General features: G+C 37.2%; 1 protein-coding gene across 4 annotated transcripts in view; it reads right to left on the bottom strand.

The window, feature by feature from the left end:
• The window catches only part of fhod3b (formin homology 2 domain containing 3b), a 91,208-nt gene extending 76,033 nt beyond the window's left edge, over positions 1 to 15,175 (bottom strand). For 3 of the 4 annotated variants that reach the window (XM_024267074.2, XM_024267075.2, XM_024267076.2), the window contains exons 1-3: positions 14,600 to 15,173; positions 8,572 to 8,678; positions 1,647 to 1,711 (exon numbers count right to left, since the gene is read on the bottom strand). In XM_024267074.2, coding sequence (XP_024122842.1) covers positions 1,647 to 1,711; positions 8,572 to 8,678; positions 14,600 to 14,764 — 337 coding nt within the window. In that variant the 5' untranslated portion in view covers positions 14,765 to 15,173. Of the gene's footprint in view, positions 1 to 1,646; positions 1,712 to 8,571; positions 8,679 to 14,599 lie in introns of all 4 variants that reach the window. The other variant, XM_024267073.2, reaches the window with a different exon arrangement.
• Positions 15,176 to 19,467: the final 4,292 nt, after the last annotated feature.

Raw genomic sequence — 19,467 nt, 5'->3', positions numbered from 1 at the left:
CACTCACCAGCCAATCAGAATCGAGTATTCGCCTTTACCATGGTATAACTTTAGTTATTAATAGTTAGTAATTATAAATAATGTCATTAGTTAAAATTATGAATTGAAAAATGCTTGGTTTGTGATTACTTAAAGTATTGATTAATAAGTAAGACTTATTTACCACTTGTATGCATTTCTAAAGGGATTATCATTTGCAAAATAAGAAAAAACCCTGAGTAACTAATGCAGCAAGTTTTATACAGTTATCCAATGTAATGCATACATTTGGTAATTAATACTTTTTAAGTTATTGCTTAATTAAGCATTAGCTACCATTCATAAAGGGACCCTCTTTGTAGAGTATTACTGAGAGCTGCAAGCATTTCTAATCTCTTTTAAGATGAATTTAAACTGGACTGTAGAATTGCCATTATTTTCATATAAAAACATAATCAAATGCATTAAAAAAAACCTTGATTGCCTCAAATGTGCCACTGGTATAAGGAGCTAATATTATACACGTAAAACCAATGACCAAAACGGATTATAAGGAAGAGTTTTCAGATTCTGCTGACCTCATTAAAAAAGTCTGCGGTCACTTCCAACGCACGGGAGAAACACCCAGATATAAAATCCAACAGTCCCGACAGCTTTATAGCCTTTGCAGACGTGGGGTTATTTTGCATTTAAAGACTGGAGAGGAGGAAATATGTGTCTTTATTAGATAGCAAGACTTCCTACCACTTAACCTATTGCTAACAAGTTGTGCTTGTTTTCGTTCTGACTTTTAGTACACTAATTTTCAATAAAACCATACCTCAAAAAGGCAATATAAACACAATGTCCTTCCCTTTCCAAAAATGCAAGGAAAATACAATGTACTTAACACCAAAATGTGAACATTAACATCTCAGTAGCATTGTGTGCATATGTGTGAGTGCATGTGCCATGCACATGAATGGTGGCACATGTTTTCACTCAGCTCAACGCCTAAGTTCCTTCATTTCACTTTAAAGACAACAAGCGGCCCAATTAAAAAACTGACAATACACAGTAACTCTCAGCTTCATACCAGAGGTTGTTGAAATGCTGTTAATTGTCACTTCAATTATGATTCTTTAAAGTGTCCCACAACTGCCACTGTGCAAGCTCAAGAAAACTCTAAAACAAACTATCCGCCTGGAGGTCACTGAAGCCCACATGACGTTGGTGCGTTTTTGCGGTTTGATCCAGATCTGACTTTGTTTCTTTAGGTTGTGAACTTTACCAAAGCAGGTGTTAAAAATCATTCAAAGCTTTTGTGGAAACACAAACTTTAGTCCACATGAGAACATTTGTGCCAGGGTGTGGTTCATCATAATGTGAACGCATGAAGACAAGTCCAATTCGAGATTCCACAAAGGATGAAAAACGTCTTGTTGACAGAATCAAAATAAATGAGGAGGTGTAAATACTTAATAATGTTCATACAAGTAGTTGTTGTGACTGTACGACATTGTGTTGTTTTCATTACCAAAAGAAGATGACAAACGTTTCATTGCCTTTCTTAAACTGACTTCATCAGACTGTTCCGTGACAATTTATTTCCTAAAGAAAATAAATGTATCAAAAGAAAATAAATGAAAATATAAACCTTGGAGATGGTGTTTTGCATTTTCACTCACCAATGCAGGCATGAACTCTGACTGACAGATGAGTTCGCAGGATGATGCTGTGCTTCTTGCCCCTCCTAGAAAAAGAAGACAACAATGTGCTTAGAGGACATTGGAAACATCCCAATTAATGTAATTTGTATGTTTGACTTTTGCATCAAACACAAATGATACCACAAACAGATATAAATACATTAAAAATAGTTTTTTATGTCTGCAAATATATTTTTTAGATGGTGAGTTTCTATTTTTTCAAGAATTATCCCTTTCAAATTAAAAAAAGGAACTGTCCTTCAAAATAAAAGCATATTATGTCTATCACACATTTGAATGTGTCAACCTGACATACCAACTGTTGATTAATTTTATTTTTATTTATAGCAGTGTTGGTTTAAGATCTCAAACATTTGCAATTTCATTAGAATAGAAGAGAAATGGGAAAATGTCTTTACTTGAACAAATGAATGGCTGAGAACAGTTCAAAGGTCCAATCCGCCCCCTTGCTAATGGAGATACGCCAAGACCCTATCAATGTGCTGTCAACGGCTACAATGACTGAATGACAATCAAAAACAAAGACGAGAACAATGCTCCCTAATTCTATTCAATGAAGACCTATTTGAAACCGCAATAAGATGGTTTGTGTTATTCAAGGCAAAATCTCCTCTTTTAAATTATTTTTAGGGTTTGACAACTCTACACACAATCTAAAGAAAAACTGGTAAAGCATTTCAAAACCCCTCTTTATTCTGTCTGTTGCACTCTAATCAAGGAATGCAGCAAACTTTACACGCAAATTTCCTAAAAACATCTGTAGTTTATGGCATTTTAAATCAAGACTCCAATCTGCTGTTTTGAACTAATCTCTTGTGCACATTTGGACCACAGATTGTGTCTTTAACATCCCAAATTGCTTTAGTAAGATACAATCAAACTAAACACAGACAAGAACACAGCAGGTAGAGTTGCACAACAACCCCCAGACTACTTTATAAGCCATCTAGCACAAAAATGGCCTTAATGCAGACTTCACAAAGGCTGTGTGTGACTGAGCAGACCGGCAGAGTGCCAGCTGCAGCCTGTCAGAAGTGGATCTGACAGACAGAAAGAGAAAAAAAGAAGCCTAACGGCATAGAAAAGCAGCTCACATTGATACTGCAACAAAAAATAAAAATAAAACACCACTGCAGACAGACTGATCTACTCATGAAACCAACAGGTCTGTGGGAGAATGTTCTGATATTCAAAAAAGTTGGTTACAAGGGCTGCAAACTCTCGGTGTTTTTCAAGGAAAATATCCAGGAATAAGCAGAGGCGACACAGAAGCCACAGCCGTCAACACGGGCCTTCCCTGGTGAGATGAGATTGCAAACAGGAACTTAATCCTCTGTGATGCTGTTGAGGCAAATGGGTAACCAGATCCATTTTGTCACGAATGTCTGCGTTTTCTCGGCAGCACTGCAACAGTATCCCTGTGCTTAAGCAAGACCTGAGGCTGCACAGACCAACGTGCTCATTATCAAATTAAACAAACGTGCATGAAGCGTGCATGGGCTTTGAAGACCCGGTCCCATCAATTACACATGAAAATTGAACACTCCTCTGGCAGTGCTGTAGGCCTGTAGCCCAAAGATGCTGAATGAATCCTAACAACACAGCATTGAAAACAAAATAGCAAATGGATTTTATTTCGAAAGGAAGATTTGCTTCTAGTTCTAATCCGTTTTTTTGTTCTGATTTTTTTTTTTTTTTATTCAAGACTTAAGTTAAGTTTAAGTTTGTTGATTTACACAGCACCTTAAAATGACCATGGTCAACCAAAGACAGAAAAATTAAAAGCTAAAAATAACAATAAAACAACAATGTTAGAACAATTAAAGATAAAAAACATATACTGTATGTGACAATTAAACATAAAAACACCAGAAAAAAAGCAAACCAGAGCAAACTCAGCAGAGCAGTTTCATACTATGTCAAAAGCTGAGCGATAAAAACAGGTTTTAAGCAGTTTTTAAAATTGGACCGTAAATATTCCTAAAGAGTTGTCAGGGTCAAGGTGAGGGTCAGGGCAGGTGGCAGGAAATCAGAGATGAAGCATGGTCAGAAACAGAAGATCAGGTTCAGATAGAAACGTTAATGCAGGCAGAGTGGCACAAACAATACTTTGCACTGAGTGAGGCTCAGTGCAGTGGTTAAGTATGATGTGGGTGATTGTGAATGTCAGCTGAGCGGCGTCTGGGGACTGTGTTCTGGGGTTGCTGGGAGATAAAGTGCATTCAGTATTCTGGAGATGGCTCCGCACGTTTAAAATCACTGTCCAATTTAAAACCCGGTTTTGACAAATTATTTTAAATTTGGAGCCAAGGAACCCAACTCCACTGTGGAGAGGTCAGTGGAGCTGCTTGGACCAAACCCCATCACTTCTGTTTTTTGTCATTAAGACTTAAAAAGCTTGGATGTTTTGTAAAAAAGTTAGTAGTGGTGTAACAGAGCAACTTTCTCACAGTTTTCTATGGGTGGAGCCCAGAGAAAGGAGGTACAAAGAGAATAAAAGTACTCCTAAAACAGAGCTCTGTGGAACCCCAAACAATAATGGAATCTGAAATGATCACACAGTCCTGTCAGCCAGATAAAGTCAGTTGAGTCAAGTACCGCAAACTCCAACCAAACTTTCTAGCCCGGACAGTTAGAGATTGTGCCCGAAGACAAACCCAGCGAAAGAGGAACAACATACTGTAGCTCCCATCATCAGTTGCCTGAAAGATTACTTTAAAAACCCTCAATTAATGATCAAATTAATCATAGACATATAAGGATGGACTAAGTGTCAAACTGCAGCCAGTTTTTCAACTCCACAGCAAACGAGATGAGCTGCATCCTAAAGCTAAAGATACAGTGGTCATCTGCCAACCAAAGTACCACAAAATGTCCATTTCAAATATGATTAAAAAAAATGATGAAGTCTATAAAAGTTGTTCAAAATCCAATATTCAACCACCAAGTATGGGTATGTTTATTTCCACTGTACCATTTTGGATTGGAGGACCTTTCTGCTAAGCAACTGTAAAGCTTTAAAGTATTACCATGAATTATTTCAAATATGAACCAAAGATAAATAAAATACCTACAAGAATAAACAATCAAATGGGTAACTTTTTAACTCAAAAAAGTAAAGGAGAAGATACAAGACAATCAGAATAAACCTTTAGATATTAAAAATTGGTGATGAAATAACAACAACGCTCCATGCGGTATCTTAAATAATGAATGATAAAAACATGGTGTATATTTATTTTGTAGATATTGGTTCAAGTATTGCAAATACATTTCAAGAAGTAATAAAAGTTGAATCCTTTTTTACTCATTTTAAAAGAGTCTTGACAATGAGATAATCAGCTGTACACAGAGATCTACAAAGTTCATACCTTACTTAAGTTAAAATAGTAATTTTTTTTATAATTTTAGTGATTGCAGTAATCATCATTATGCATGAACATCACTGCATCATTTTATCTCCAAATATAAAAATACTACAGGCAAAATGTAAACATTAGAAAAAGGAGTGTAGATAAAAGTATCATCTCTGCTTTTCTTTTTATATGTGTAGCTTAAATTTGTGTACAGTGATTTTTTTATTTTTCTTTCACAGTTATGGATTTATTTTACATGTAGAAAGATATATTTCAAGTAGGGGCAACATTTCAAATACTTTTTTTCCCCCCCTGATCCCTCTCATTTTAGTTTTGGCAGTTTTTTTCCTCCAGATTTCTATTACTTCAGAATAAAAATATATTTTAAAAAACAGTGCTAAATCTAAATTGAACACACATTTGTGGAACACCAGCCATGTCTCCCCCTCATAGACCATTTCTTGCCAGACTACAAGGTCCCACAGAGGTCCACTGACTCGGCACATTTTCGACACTCTTGCGTTCGCAGACGGACCTCCAGCACTGCAGCAAGCCAAGGGGAGATAATCGGCTGCACTGGCTCAGGCTACAATCGGAGCCATTCCCTCAGGGGGGGCTGCTTCATTAACCATTGACCAGATCTAACACTAGCACACACATAAAACAGTTAGTGGCAGCTCCATTCTGTTAATGAAAGCCCTTAACTGCAAACACAGAAAGGTACAACCTGGTTTTTGTTACACTACATGAAGTTTGGGTCTCTCTGGTTCTCTTCAAATACACTTTTTTATTTGTAGATGAAAATCTTGTGTGCTTTAAAAGCACATGAAACAATGTCCAAGTGGGTCAAAAAAAAGAAAGAAAATAATGAAGGCACAGCTGTTTCAAGGGAGATGAAAGGACAAGATGAGAAACTCTGAATAGTTGAGGCTTGCAGTGCACGAACAGTTGGATTTTTTCATATGCCAGCCTTTTAAAGGGGTTGTCAAACACATCACAAACACTCCATACAGCCCAAAAAGAACATTTTCAACATGCAATTATTGGCATTCTCGTCCAAATTATAAGTGCCAGTGAACTGTGACGAGTTATTAAAGCTGCTGTCAAAGATATAACAAGGAACAGGAGGACTTGTAAGAAACGGAGAACACTGAAAGACACTGATTTGAGCAAAGATGTCAAGATCAACAAATAAATCAACATAAAGAAGCTACATCCACTATTCTCCACTGACATATTGGTCTCGTCAACAAAGATATTCTGAGTTGTCTTAACATCAAACATTTCTTGCTGTCAACCAAACAAACATATGATCATATGATTTGATCTATCACAGCTGCAAAGCAAAATGAGGGAACTACAGCATCTAAAGCTATTTCTGCGTGTCTGAGCTCATGTCTGGGGAACATGGTCAGCTAATTACCTGAAGAAGTGAGGCTGCATCAATGATGTGCTGGGGATTTACTACACAATCTGCAACAGTAAAGCTTCATAACCTGGTGTGGAAGTGATTATAGCCCTTAAGCTCTCATGACATGGATATCCCTTGGCCCTGCAGCGCTCTTGTCATACTTCATTCTGATTTTGAAGACACTAGGCGTGACACATGTGCCCCAGGAATGTAACCTGTTATGAATATCATTTACAGATAAATTCAATTGACAATTATCTGGAGGGTTAAGGAATTTCTGATTACTCATTTTTCAGAAAAGACTAAAGGATAAAGCAAGGAAACAGAAGGATTTCATAATTCCTCTCAGAAAATGGACAAACTTCAAGATAATCTGAGATGAAAAACAAAGAAAAAAAAGCAATGCAGCTTTTTGATGGCAAACAGAAAAAGGACAAGAGGAATTTGAAAGTCTTCAGACCCCTATTTTGCTCAATAATGATCAAATCAGCAACACCAAACGAGGACTGCAAACTTTGCCACTTCACCACCATAAAAATCCAGTCAGTTAAACTGTTCTATTTTCTTAAATAAATAATTGGCTAACCAACCTCAGCCACGGCCTCCCCAGACAACACCGAGTGGGTTTAATGACACATATCCATACCAGCCTGTGCCAGCTGGCAACATACAGCACCTGACAGGCTCCATCTTTGATGAGAGAAGTGGACCACTTTAACCTCACAGCTCTCAATTGGCCTCCAATAAGTTCCTCAGCTGAAACTGGGAAAGGACAGCACCCCCAAGGGCCAATAGAAACACCAAGCTATAGCGAAGCGTCCGAATTCAAAGTTAGACAAACACATCCGTGCATGTTTGTGGTGCAGCTGACCGGGGTCTCTGATGCCAACCTTTTGGTTTGCAATTATCGAAAGAAGGCAGCACATATATCAACAGTGTATGAAAGAAAAACATATGGAGCCAATAAAGTTATAGCCAGGAAAAGCGTATGACAGAAATTAAACTAACAATTTTAAGCCTTTATTTCTTCATCTACATCCAAGGGTAATGTCAAGACAAGGCATTGACTAGCTATATATTTCACAGACATTAGAGCAAAAATATAAGTTAGGGGGAGGAATAACTGTAGAGTACAAATGTGGTTACCTCAGAGGTCTAATGAGAACACCAAAGACTCCAAGCAGAGATCAAGATAATTATCCCGGAGACCTGACAGCAACCCAAGCTTATTCAATGACATCATTGCTGCAACTAGTCACTGGAGGCCACGTTTTTGATAAAAGACAAATATTACAGAAATTGTTTCATTGCCAGGTAATCCAACTTCTTATGCATGAGCAAATTATCACATTTTTTTCTTTCAATAACTAGAGGTGGTTAAAAAAAAGCTTGAAACTAAAACAATAAACTGTTCTCTCATTCCCTCACAAGAGTGCTCAGCAGGGATCTGTCACTTAAGGAGAAGGAATTATTGGACTAATTTGTTCTGAGTCCAAATCCGTTTCACTATGATTCCAATCACTTTAATCAGATTAAATTAGAAGGAAAACAGCATGTAGGGAGATTTGAATATTTTCTCATAGTAAAAACTGACTGTATAAGTTGCCTCTTTTCTTGCCTCAAGTTTTATGTCTCTCTTTTGGCGTGCAGTCATCATACTGTAATGATTATGTCTGAATGTAAAAGCTCAAACTCTGACTCTTTCTAAAGCCAGATTGTTGTAATTAAAATGTTTTAAGTCACTTACTTTTGAATGATTATTTTTTATATATTTTCTCTTGGTCAACAGCTAATTTGACCACAGCAGCATGAAAAAAGTTTATTTCTGGGCAACAAAGACCTGGTGAATAATGTCCATTACTGTATCCACCATTACTGTATCCACCTGTTTGGCAGTGCCAATCCCTCTTGTGTTTTCTACCCTGGCAAGACTCCGAGTTTCATATTTTGAAGTAAAAACTAATATACGACCAAGCTTCTTATCCATGTTCACTTCAGTTTTTGACTTCAGTGGACTAGCAGCCATTGTTTTTCATTACAGTGCATTGTGTGCATGCTGATTTTGCATTGTAGCATTCATTGTTCAACGTGTGAAGGTCTTCACAAACAATCTTACCCTCCGTCCTCTTGAAATCCCTCCAGTTCATCTTTCTGCTCTGCAAGGGTGGACTCCAAATCCAAATAGCTTCCATTGTGAGAAAGCTGGAGGGCGCAGTCATCGAGCTAAAAAGACAGAAACATAGTTAGTTAAAGCCATTTGTATTCTTCTGAACTGAATAAGACTAAATTAACTGACCTCAACACATGTATAGACTCACTGCACTCAATAAACATCTAAAAAAGGGCAAACAATCCTCATGGAAAACGATCCCATGAAAGATGCAGTCTCATCCAACTACAGGCCAAAAGCTTGTTTCTTCACAACGTGGAAGCTCTTGTCAGGAATCCATGTAACCAAGACAAGTGGACACGCACTGTAAGTCAGAACATGAGCAACTCTGATAGTGCTCTGATTGAGATATGAAAGAATCAAACACCAACTCCTGCTGAATAGAACAGTCACTCAAGACAGCAGGTCACCTCCTCTACCTGCATAACATGAAGCCATAGACTAAGAACGAGGAAGACATTGACTCTGTGATCCAAACCACTAGTATCTACAGTTCTAACATCAGCAACATCCGTAACAAAGCAAGTCCTGAGAAGCCAGTGTTATAGCAAGAACAAGAACCAGGCAATAAACTGCTACACACTGCTAGTTATCAGATCCCCTGCAAGAATAATAAAATGGGCAAAGGAAAAGATACAGACAACAGATGATAAGACACAAAAATTACACACAATACATGGAGAGTTGCACCTCAAATACCGCACCTTTGGACTGTATGTCACCCACAAGGATGGAGCCCGAAGACTGGTGAGTGAGGGAGCCATCATGTAAGATTAAAACATTTAAGATCTATGAACGCATCAAGTGTGAGGCCCCAATTAACAATGTACTCAGTGAATGTCTCAGGCAACGAAAGCAGAGGATCCGGTACTAGAGGACAGATTATCATGGAAGGACAAGTTCCTACATGGGATTTACTGATTTGGCTGATATCTAGAAAGTCATATCAATAGTTAGAAAGGGCTGGCCTGCAGGACAGAACAGAAACACTCAGCGTGGCAGCACAGGAACAAGACCTGACCACCAAAGATCCCAATAGATAAGACCCAAGGTGTAGGTAGGCAGTGAAAAGTGCCTACACCTTGGCCTAAAACACTCCAGCATTAGACGTTGGCAGGGGAAGCATACACGGAGAACCACAACCAAGTGTCTTGAATAGTATACAGGAGAACTTGTGCAATATGGATTAGAAACGCCAAGGTTGAAGTACCACCTGAAAAGGGTGGTAGAGAATGCAAGGACAAAGGACTTTCAGATACAAACTGTCAGGATGGTAATGGCAAACCAACCAAACATTGTGATGATAGATAAGAACAGAAGAAAGTTGTTGTGGTGGAAGCAACAACACGAAATGATAGTAAAATCAAAAAGAAGGAACACAAGAAACTAGAAAAATATCTTATGCTTTAGTCACATGCTGCACCCATATGGGTGCTAAAAGCTTTGGGTTGTCCAGGCCGGTGGCGGGTCGTAGACAGGTGTGGCTGCCCATGTGTGTCTTGCAGTCCCCTTGTGGCTCTTGCAGCCACCTTAAGGAATGTCAAGAAAATGGGAGATACCTTGGACATGAATGGGGTAAGTGTATCATTAGACATTTGAAAGCATAAAGTAAGCAGTCAGGCTGCAAGCACGGACATGGCATGGGCATGGAGGGCACACCTATCCTTAAACGGCACTAACAGCCCCCTGGGTAGTGCATGGTTTTTGGGGGAGTAAAAGTTTTGTCAAATTCGTATGGCATCCCTGCATCTCATCTACTTAACTCTTACCTACCCTTATGTATTGTTTTGGTTTTGCTTCATATTGACGCCGGCACCATTCCCATAGTAAAAAATGTGCATGAGCATTTTTGTTCAAATTTTGTCCGGACAACCTGCGAGCCCCGTACAAGTTCTCCCATTTTTCAGGCTGTATCCACCCGTCTAAGGGCTCTTGTTAGACCATAAAGATAGAAATTTGCCCTCTAAGGAGGAAAAAAGGCTACTCTTAATATTTCATGCTTTATTACAGAGTCTGAAATGAAAATTCTTTTATCAGTGCTCGCCTTTGACAAGCTGAGCATGGTTGGGAAGAAAGTTGCACACAGTGGGAGTTGCTTGGCAGTCTGGTGCCTCTTATCTCTCTGCTTACCCTGTCAGATAAACTATCATCGCACAGGATGATTACGCAGAGGAGGCATGATTTGTCTGCTCTTGAATGGATGTCATCACTTGACTCTAGTCAGGGAGACGAAGAATGAGAGCATGTGTTTCACTCGTCTGGTTGACCCGCAATTTGGAGATATTAACCTATTTATACTCGGGGGTCTGTCAGCTCCACAGGACAGAGGCTCCAACAGTGAGGGAGTGCACAAGAAAACAAATACCATTAAAGGAAGGTAAACATATGACCTCAGAGGAGAGGTTGGCATTACTTTATTAGTCAGGGTGTCTAAGATATATTATAGGTCTATTTCTTTTATTGTCAGGCTTTAATGAAGCTTTCCAAGGTAGCAACAATTTGGTGAATTAACACCTACTTACAGTGTGTAAACCCTTAAAATAGGAAAATAAAAGTAAAATAGGATAGCTTTGAAGTCTGAAGCCAGTTTGTAAGCATTACTCCTTTCTGTGCTCTCAGAAAACTCTTTTATTTCTTGTTTTTGTAACATTTTAAAGGGAAAATCTTATGGATAAAACAATATTTTAAGACTAAATCAGACAAGATGAAACAATAAACAACATGGATGATCACACGGTTTCAAAGCTGTCTTACTAAAATTGTGTTTGGAAGAACGGAGACAGAACAGCAATGAAGAAAAGCATAAAGGAGAGGGAAAACAACATGTCTTTGCTGTACACAGTCGGGACTTTGGAAGCAAGTGATTCTCCAGATTACAGGATGGATTCTCACAGGAAATCCAAGCACAACAGTCTGAGTTTAGTTCACTACATCATGCCTATGGATCGCCATGGTTTAGAAAGAGTGCTCTTCAAGGAATGTGAAGTGAAGAAAACCTGTTGATTTTTTTTCTTTCTCATTATTATATTTTTCTCACATTGTTCCTTATTTCATACTTTTTTGGATAAATTTAACAATATCATCACGTTTTTTATTGCAATTTTAATTCATGCAAATATTTATTTCACACCAATACAGAAAATACACAAGAAGCAAAAATAAATGTTTATACTTTGTCGACTTTCCACTGTGAATCTAAATAGAAACAACACGGGTTTGAATTTGACACTGTAACCAGTAATTAACTAACAGTGGTAGAAAGAGAAGCATTCCCCAAATGTTTTAAAGCGGCAAACTCAAAGCAAATACAATGTCAGCCAAGTTGCTACTCATTAGATAATTAATCTGGATTATTTTAGCGTGTGCTCAAGATGGGATAATAGAATAATAGTCCTTAAACCACAAATTAGAAGACAAAACTAACAACCGATTATGAGAACAAAGAGTTGTGTAGCTGTCTTCCTGCCCAGGACTTGAACCCAAGCTGGCCCAGTGATGTCCAAGTCCAGAGAAGAAACCACTGCACACACATGCATGGACACACACACACACACACACACACATTGAGGTCTGGCCTCTCCCTTCAAAAACCATAATGTGGTGAACTGACCAGCAAGGCAGTGGAAGCAAAAATGTCTAAAAATAAACACTATGCAATTTTCTGTTTAAAGCTGCTTATCAAAAACAAGTTTATTCAGATTATATGTAAAAATTTAAATTGAGCGAGTACACAAAAAAAGTCATAACACATGATTGTGATAAATAGGTACAAACAATTGTGTGAAGTTTAGTGAAGAATCTGAGCTACTAGTGGACTTTGTTTTATTCATGAAATAAAATTTACTTTAAGAACATCTTACATTAAAGCACACCTGAGAAATGACCGCAGTTATCTTAAAACCCATCAGAAGGGTAGGTAATCCATTAATCAAAAGGAAGCCATCTGTTTAGATGGCCCTCAAAATGCAGTGAGGAGCAAACTTTAGCTCTGCATGAGAATGTGTGCAAGAATTCAAAAGAGGAACCTGTATTTTAAAGCATTTTAGCTTCTCACTTTGCCTAACTTCTCATTATGTGGCCCAAAAAAACCCAGCAAAACAATTGTCTCTAAACCTGACAATGCTAGAGCCAGAGTCCACAGAAGAAAGACAGAAGAAAATGACGGGTCTGTGGATTTCTGCTGAAAATAGCATATTTGGAATACGTCCGGTTGATCTTAACAGAGCACATTTTCCTCGTTTGATGAGAACGCATGAACCTGCATCAGAATCTGGGGGAATGTAAGGCAGCAACTAAGTATGCTCACACGGCAAAAAGAAATGCTGACTCACAAAGATGATGCTTCAGATACTCACTGAATGGAGGTTGCAGGTATGAGTTTCTGTGGCCAATGCAGACGCCAAGCTTTAGGAATCAGGGAGGGTGTTTTTTATTCTTTTTTTATTGCCAACTGCTCACAGATTTGAACAGCAATTCACCAAACTTTGACACAAAATATAGTTTTAGTTGCTTTGAGCTTTTATTGCTGTCCATATTAACACCCAGCTACTATTTGATGATTAACATAATATGTATTTTTAAAATTGTTTTACGATTGAATTTATTGGATTCCATGTGAAAATGATATGTTTTAACTCTTAAGGGAGGGGGGAACAAAGAGTTTACTGCTTAGATCTGGTGACAATGTTTTGAACATCCACCTGACTGCTTTTTGTTTGTCCCCATGGTTACAGATAACCACCAACATCCATGTGATCAAACCACACTACCCAAGCACAGGCTTTCTTTTTGTTTGGTTTGCAGCTCAGCTTGCAGCTCCGCTATAACCAAATGAAAGGATGAAGTTCATCAATGTTTAATCATTCGGCCAGCTTTTCTCTCCTCTGTCCAACAGTGACGAGAGTCCTCATCTCATACTCCTGACTAGTCTGAGAGGGTTGCGTAATGATAAATGAACAAGTTTTTTGGGGGATGTGGGGGATTGCAACTTGAGTTTATGTGACTTATCTTATCAGTTCTGAACAAATATGGAGCTACACTTATCTGACAGAAGGAAGAATAGTCCCAATTAATTGTTAATTTACGTAATTTCTCAATTAAAGCTGACAAGAAAAATGCTGGGTGTTCTATATTTGTATTTTTATTGCATTTTTTCCATTTTTAAAACAGAAAACTGCCTTAATTTTTAAAAGATGTCCTTAAACCAATGAAAAATAGAGAAATTTCCCAAATAAGAGTCTAAGACTTCCAGAGGAGAGTTATTCAGGTCTATGTTTTGTCTCAGTGTTTTGCCTTTTGGCAAACTCCACCAGGGCAGTTGCACCATACCAAAAAGGAACAGTCAGTTATTTTGAGCCTTTGAATTGGCTGCAACATTGTTGATCTTGGGAAGTCCAACTTTGGCAGTAGAGCTGGATCAAGTCTGATGTGATAAAGCTGATCAGACATAATGTGCAGTTTTGAGAAACAGAATGTTAGGAACGCAGCTAAAAGATGACGTCTGAGGAAAAAAATGATGGAATCGAGCATTTGTTGTTGACATTTTCTGATGCACATGGATGAAGACGTTCTTTTTTTTTACTCTTGATGTCCACAAAAATCCATAGTTGGTCAATGATCAGGGATGGCATTACATCCTCATTTGATGATTGACATGAAACCTATTGAACTTTGACTTTGATAAATTTCAAAATAAATAAAAATTAAAAAAATCTCAAAATCATTTAGTATCATAATCCACTCAATGATCCTTAATGTTTTCGTCTCAGATCCATCATTTTGGACTGGAACTACCCCATCATTCCTTGCAATCAAACTGCCACTGAAGTCATTTGTTCATTTAGTCTGGTAGCCCAGTAACCCCATCAGGTTCTGGCTACTTATTCATTCAGGTAACTCACAACTCTACTCATTTATTAAAGCATGCACAGCAACAGGAGCAGAGCCAAGAAAGATTGCATACATGTGTGCATACCTTCTGTGGGGCTTTCAGCAGCCTGTGGACTCCAGCAATCTGATTGATCAGAGGAATATCCTCCCTGAACGTGTACAGAGGGGGTCTGGTGGGCTCAGGGAAATTGGTGCTATTGAATGGGTCTGTATCATCTAAGAACTGCACCCTGCATATAAAGGTGGCCATGATCCGTCCATGCAAAGGGACTTTCAGATCATCAAAACGATGGGATACGCGCAGCCCCCCCTCTCCTCCTCCTCCGGGGCTGCGAACTACCGGCAGGTCCTCTGCAGTAGCAGAAAAAAAATCCCGCAGCCTGTTATCCTTGGATCTTCCCCATTAGTTCCATGCCGTGCAGATGAGGCTGAGTGAGAGTCCGCGGGAAACTCGCTGAAGGAGCCGCTGGTCAGAGCGGGGGGGACGCGAGCAGCGCTGCAGCATCCAAGGGCATTGCGGGCGGCTGAGGTGTTGAGGCAGACTGCAGAGTGCGGACAGGACTGCTGCACTTGGTGCCTGGTCTGTGAGAGCGATGAGAAGCGGCTCCCTGCTTAAACTCCGCCAGGGGATTCGGTGGTCAGGGCTCGCAGCCGGCTCGGGTTACATTTACAATGGCGGCCTCTAGTGGAGGAAATGAAAACTACATAAAATATGTGAAAATCAAAACATTAACAATATGACATATAGACAAAACTGCTATAAAAAATCGAGATTGCATTCAGTTCTTTACTTTTTTTAGAAAGTATTTTTCCTTTATACCTAACTGGTTCATCTGTTGAATTATGAATGTAACAATCTAACAAAAAAATTCATAAAAAATTCATATTATAACGTATGGTTGCCAATCCGATTCATTGTCGATTTGGTTCATTTTAAATGATCCAATTGAGATTCATTGACCTAAAATCAATTCAGGATTAAAAAAAAATAAACCAATGTGAGATAAATACCTGATACTGAATAGTGCAGGTGAAGTTTTCCTGATTCATTGGATTTCTTATAGGATAATCAAGTGTAATTTAAATATGTGTACAAACAAACAAGTATAAATGGGAAATCCATTCACATTTTAGTTTCATAATGTTCAGCCCATCGTAATTTTTCCACATGATACAAACTGAACATTATTAGAGCATTCTACCACACTCTTTACAGAATTCAGCGTCTCTACACATTGGACTGTAATGATGGCTTGATAATATTTTGATGGCATCACTTGTATTGTCTGCCGTGATGACACTGAGTTGTTTTTACGTTATGGTAAAATAATCCAATTGGCATTTTCCAATATTGATACAATCGATTTCATTCATTTTGAAAAAGTTTAATAATGGTATAGGTCGATTTTGCCAGATCAATCCGTTTGGATCGTAGGAATAAAGATCAATTCATCACTTAAGCCAAATAATTGATACACTGAATTATCTGTGCTTATTGTTCCCTTTAAATCCCATATGGCATTTTAGTTGAAAAAAAGTCTAAAAAAACATACATTCACAATAAAATTAAAGGCCATATTAGGAAAATTCAGCCACATTTCCAGGCATGTTGTGCATGTTGATCATCTCTACTAAACTTTTTATAACTATTCAGCTGACATAGTGTGACTTCTGTATGATCAGGATACTCAAGCTGTTACCAAAAATATGCAAAATGTTTCAGGTTAGATCTGCTGCTGCTTCATCTTCTATACTCCCAAATTGTGGAAGTGATCTTTGACAAACCCTCAAGGACAACAAGAGGATTGTGTTTACTACAGACTGACATTAAGACCATAAGATTGTTGGACAGTGGCCCATATCATCACACTGACTTCACCAAACAATGTTACTTTTTAAGTGTGAAATTGACATTTTTAGTTTTTTTTTAATTATCATTTGATCCAGCTGCTTCTGCACACAGTGTTTTACTTCACAGAGTGAGTTCATGGTCATCTCGAGGAGTCTGACTTTGACATTCTGCACTAGTCTTCTGAGAAAGCTCTAGCTCTCCAGAGAAACTGAAAAAAGTGACAATGTTAATAAAACACTGAAAATTCTCTATCGTCTTCGTTTGAAATGATATACCAGAAGAAACTCGTGCATTCTGCACTTGTGGGTGAGATTTACTTACAGCTTGAAGGTCCACTTCTCCCCCTGGATGCTGTCGGCAATTAAATAAAAAGCAAACTAGCCACGCTCACACTGTCCTGTCAGTGTTTAACACCTTTGAATAGGAATATTTGGTTATTAAGATTCATTGGAAAAAAAGCCAGTTTTTAGTATGCCTTCACTGCAGCTCAGAGACTGCTGAACCCAGAAGGCTGTTGCAATAAATCTTTTATTAGGTACAAAGATTCTCTGTACTTTGAGCACAAAATACATTTTTTAAACAGGTAAAGGCAGAGAGTGTAGTAAATCTCAAAAAGTTGTTTAAGCAAATAATTTTTTGTTTTATTCCCTAATTATTTTTTAATTATTTTGAGGATGTTTTGTTTTTTTTTTAGCTCTGAATAAGGATTTCAATAACAAGATTTAGATGATTTATAGATTCCCTTGGAGAGACTCTGAATGTACAGTCCCTTTATTGATCATGCATGTTGTTTTCCTCTTTCAGGATGCACTTGAAGCCTGGTCTCCTTGTGAGGGTTTTGCCTTTTTCTTTGCCATCTTTCTAGTTGTGTTGTTTTGGTTTTGTGTGTTCATCCAGTTCCAGTCTTAGCTGGTTTCATTAGCTGAAAAGCTATCTTAACTGAAGTCCTCATTTTGAGTGCATACGGCTGTAAGGTCATTTGCTTTATCACATTTTTTATTTCTTCCTCTTTTCACAGTTTGTTCATGTTCTACTACATTTATTAGATCTTTCAAGTTTCTGATTTTGGGCCTGATCTTCTGCATTTTTGGGTCAAGCAAGATCAAATCATGATTCTCAGTCTCGGGTGGAATTATAAGATTTCCAAAGATTTTCACAATGAAATTTAGTCAAAGTTTGATTTCATCTGAATCATTTTACATTTAATCATTATTGTATGAGGTGGTCCTATGTTCGTGCTTTTGTAATATAGAGAACAGACAAAAATTCTTGTTTTTGTTTAGTTTAACAGAACTTTCGGTGAAAATTTTGATGTAAAATGCTAATTTTTTATGGCCACAGCAGAAAAAAGTAAATCTGTATTTGTTATACAATCATTCTTTAAATTTATTTTATTCACAGATACAGTTTTAGGTGTTGTTGTTGTTTTACAGCTTTACTTTTGCTATTGTTCGTATTGTTGGACTATTATCTATTTTTTACATCCACATTTGAGTCTCTTTTTTAATCTTTTATTAATTATGTAATTTCAAAACAGTTTTTATTGCAAGTTAAAAGAAACAAGAATAAAATCTGCTGCTTTCCTATAAAGTATTAATATTGTAAGTTAGCTGAATTTTCATGATTGAAGCATGCATAAATAATTATGTTATTTTTCTTCCCTTCAGATGTCATTATTAAGTTGTCTTTGATTAAAAATTGTACCTATTGCTAAAGTAAACTAAATATAAAGTATAAAAAAGTTTATAAAAAAAAAAAACACTTTCAAATTGAAAAAAAAATGGAATAAAAGATTAAAAGATTCCTTAATAGAGAAATACTGCTGTTTGTATGTTACTGCTTTTCTAAATCCATCATTAATTAAATACTGTGAAGTTCATTTTTAACTTCTGTTTACTTTTCGATTAATTCAAAGCTTCATTAGCAGATTCTTTATTTCTGTCTTTAAGTTGAGTATTAGCTCTTTAAAAAGCTTTGGATTCTGAACCTGTTCATATTTTTATTTTTTACTTATTTGGCACATTTCTTTTTTTTAAATATGCAAAATAAAAAGTTTGCTCTTTTGGTTCATCAAAAGCTTAAGCTTCATAAATGTTTCATCCATAGTCAACAATGAGAAAGAAGCGTTTCATGCAGAAATTTTAAGGAGAAACAATACGAGGGTTTTTTAATTTATCTGCATTGAAAATGACTTCAGCGTTGTGATTTCATGAAAATCACATTTCCTGTAAATAAAGCATACCTATTTCTTCTTAAAACAAAGCAAAAATCAGCATAACACTTAATCCAAAGTGTAAGCTAGTTTACCTAACTGGTATGCCAGGTATGTCTGACATCTGAAAATTGGCGAAGCATTTATATTTTTCAATTTCACATTATATTTACTTTTTAAAATAAATAAAAACTTATTGCATGATTTGTCTTTAGTAATGTTAGACTTAAAAGTGCATGGTTATTTTAATTGCCAATTAAGGTGTGCAGAGGAAACAAAGGAGGTGTAGGATCACAATTGTCCAGCTGGGGTCACCGTTGAGACAGTTGCACTTCAGAGTCTTCAAGATGTATTCACAAGTTTTGCCAAAGATATCATCATAAAATAATGTCATGATTCACGAGGGTTTAGTGTCACTGAGTTGATAACATTTGTGATCTACATGAACCTTTTTGATTCTTCAATGCTTCAACTTTCCTCTAAGAGAAAATAAATAAAAAACTAGATTATGTTTTGTCAAAGAAAACATTTTGTCAAAATAGTGATGTGTGATTTATTTCTAAGGTTGTAAGCAATAGATTTATGGTCCTAGTTCATTACCATTCCTGCTACATTTTAAATCATTTTTAAAATATCCTTAATTATATGAACTTCCAGCTCCCCGTGTTTTTATTGTGTTGTACTCGATGTAACACAATGGGTGTATCTGGTAGAATTCCAGGCCTTTAAATGCGTCAGAGCATTCCCAATTATTAAAAAAGAAAAAAATTTTGTTTTTAAAATCTGTTAATAGTGAACGTGAGAACAAACTGGAGAGGTGGCGGTTTTCCTTCCCGCTTGTGCTAACTGCAAGAGTGATGGAGTGTTGCATGAGGTGTCCTCTATGTCT

This window comes from Oryzias melastigma, linkage group LG16 (genome assembly GCF_002922805.2).
Source record: "Oryzias melastigma strain HK-1 linkage group LG16, ASM292280v2, whole genome shotgun sequence".
Taxonomy (NCBI): Eukaryota; Metazoa; Chordata; class Actinopteri; order Beloniformes; family Adrianichthyidae; genus Oryzias; species Oryzias melastigma.
This window is presented reverse-complemented; position numbering and strand designations above follow the sequence as displayed.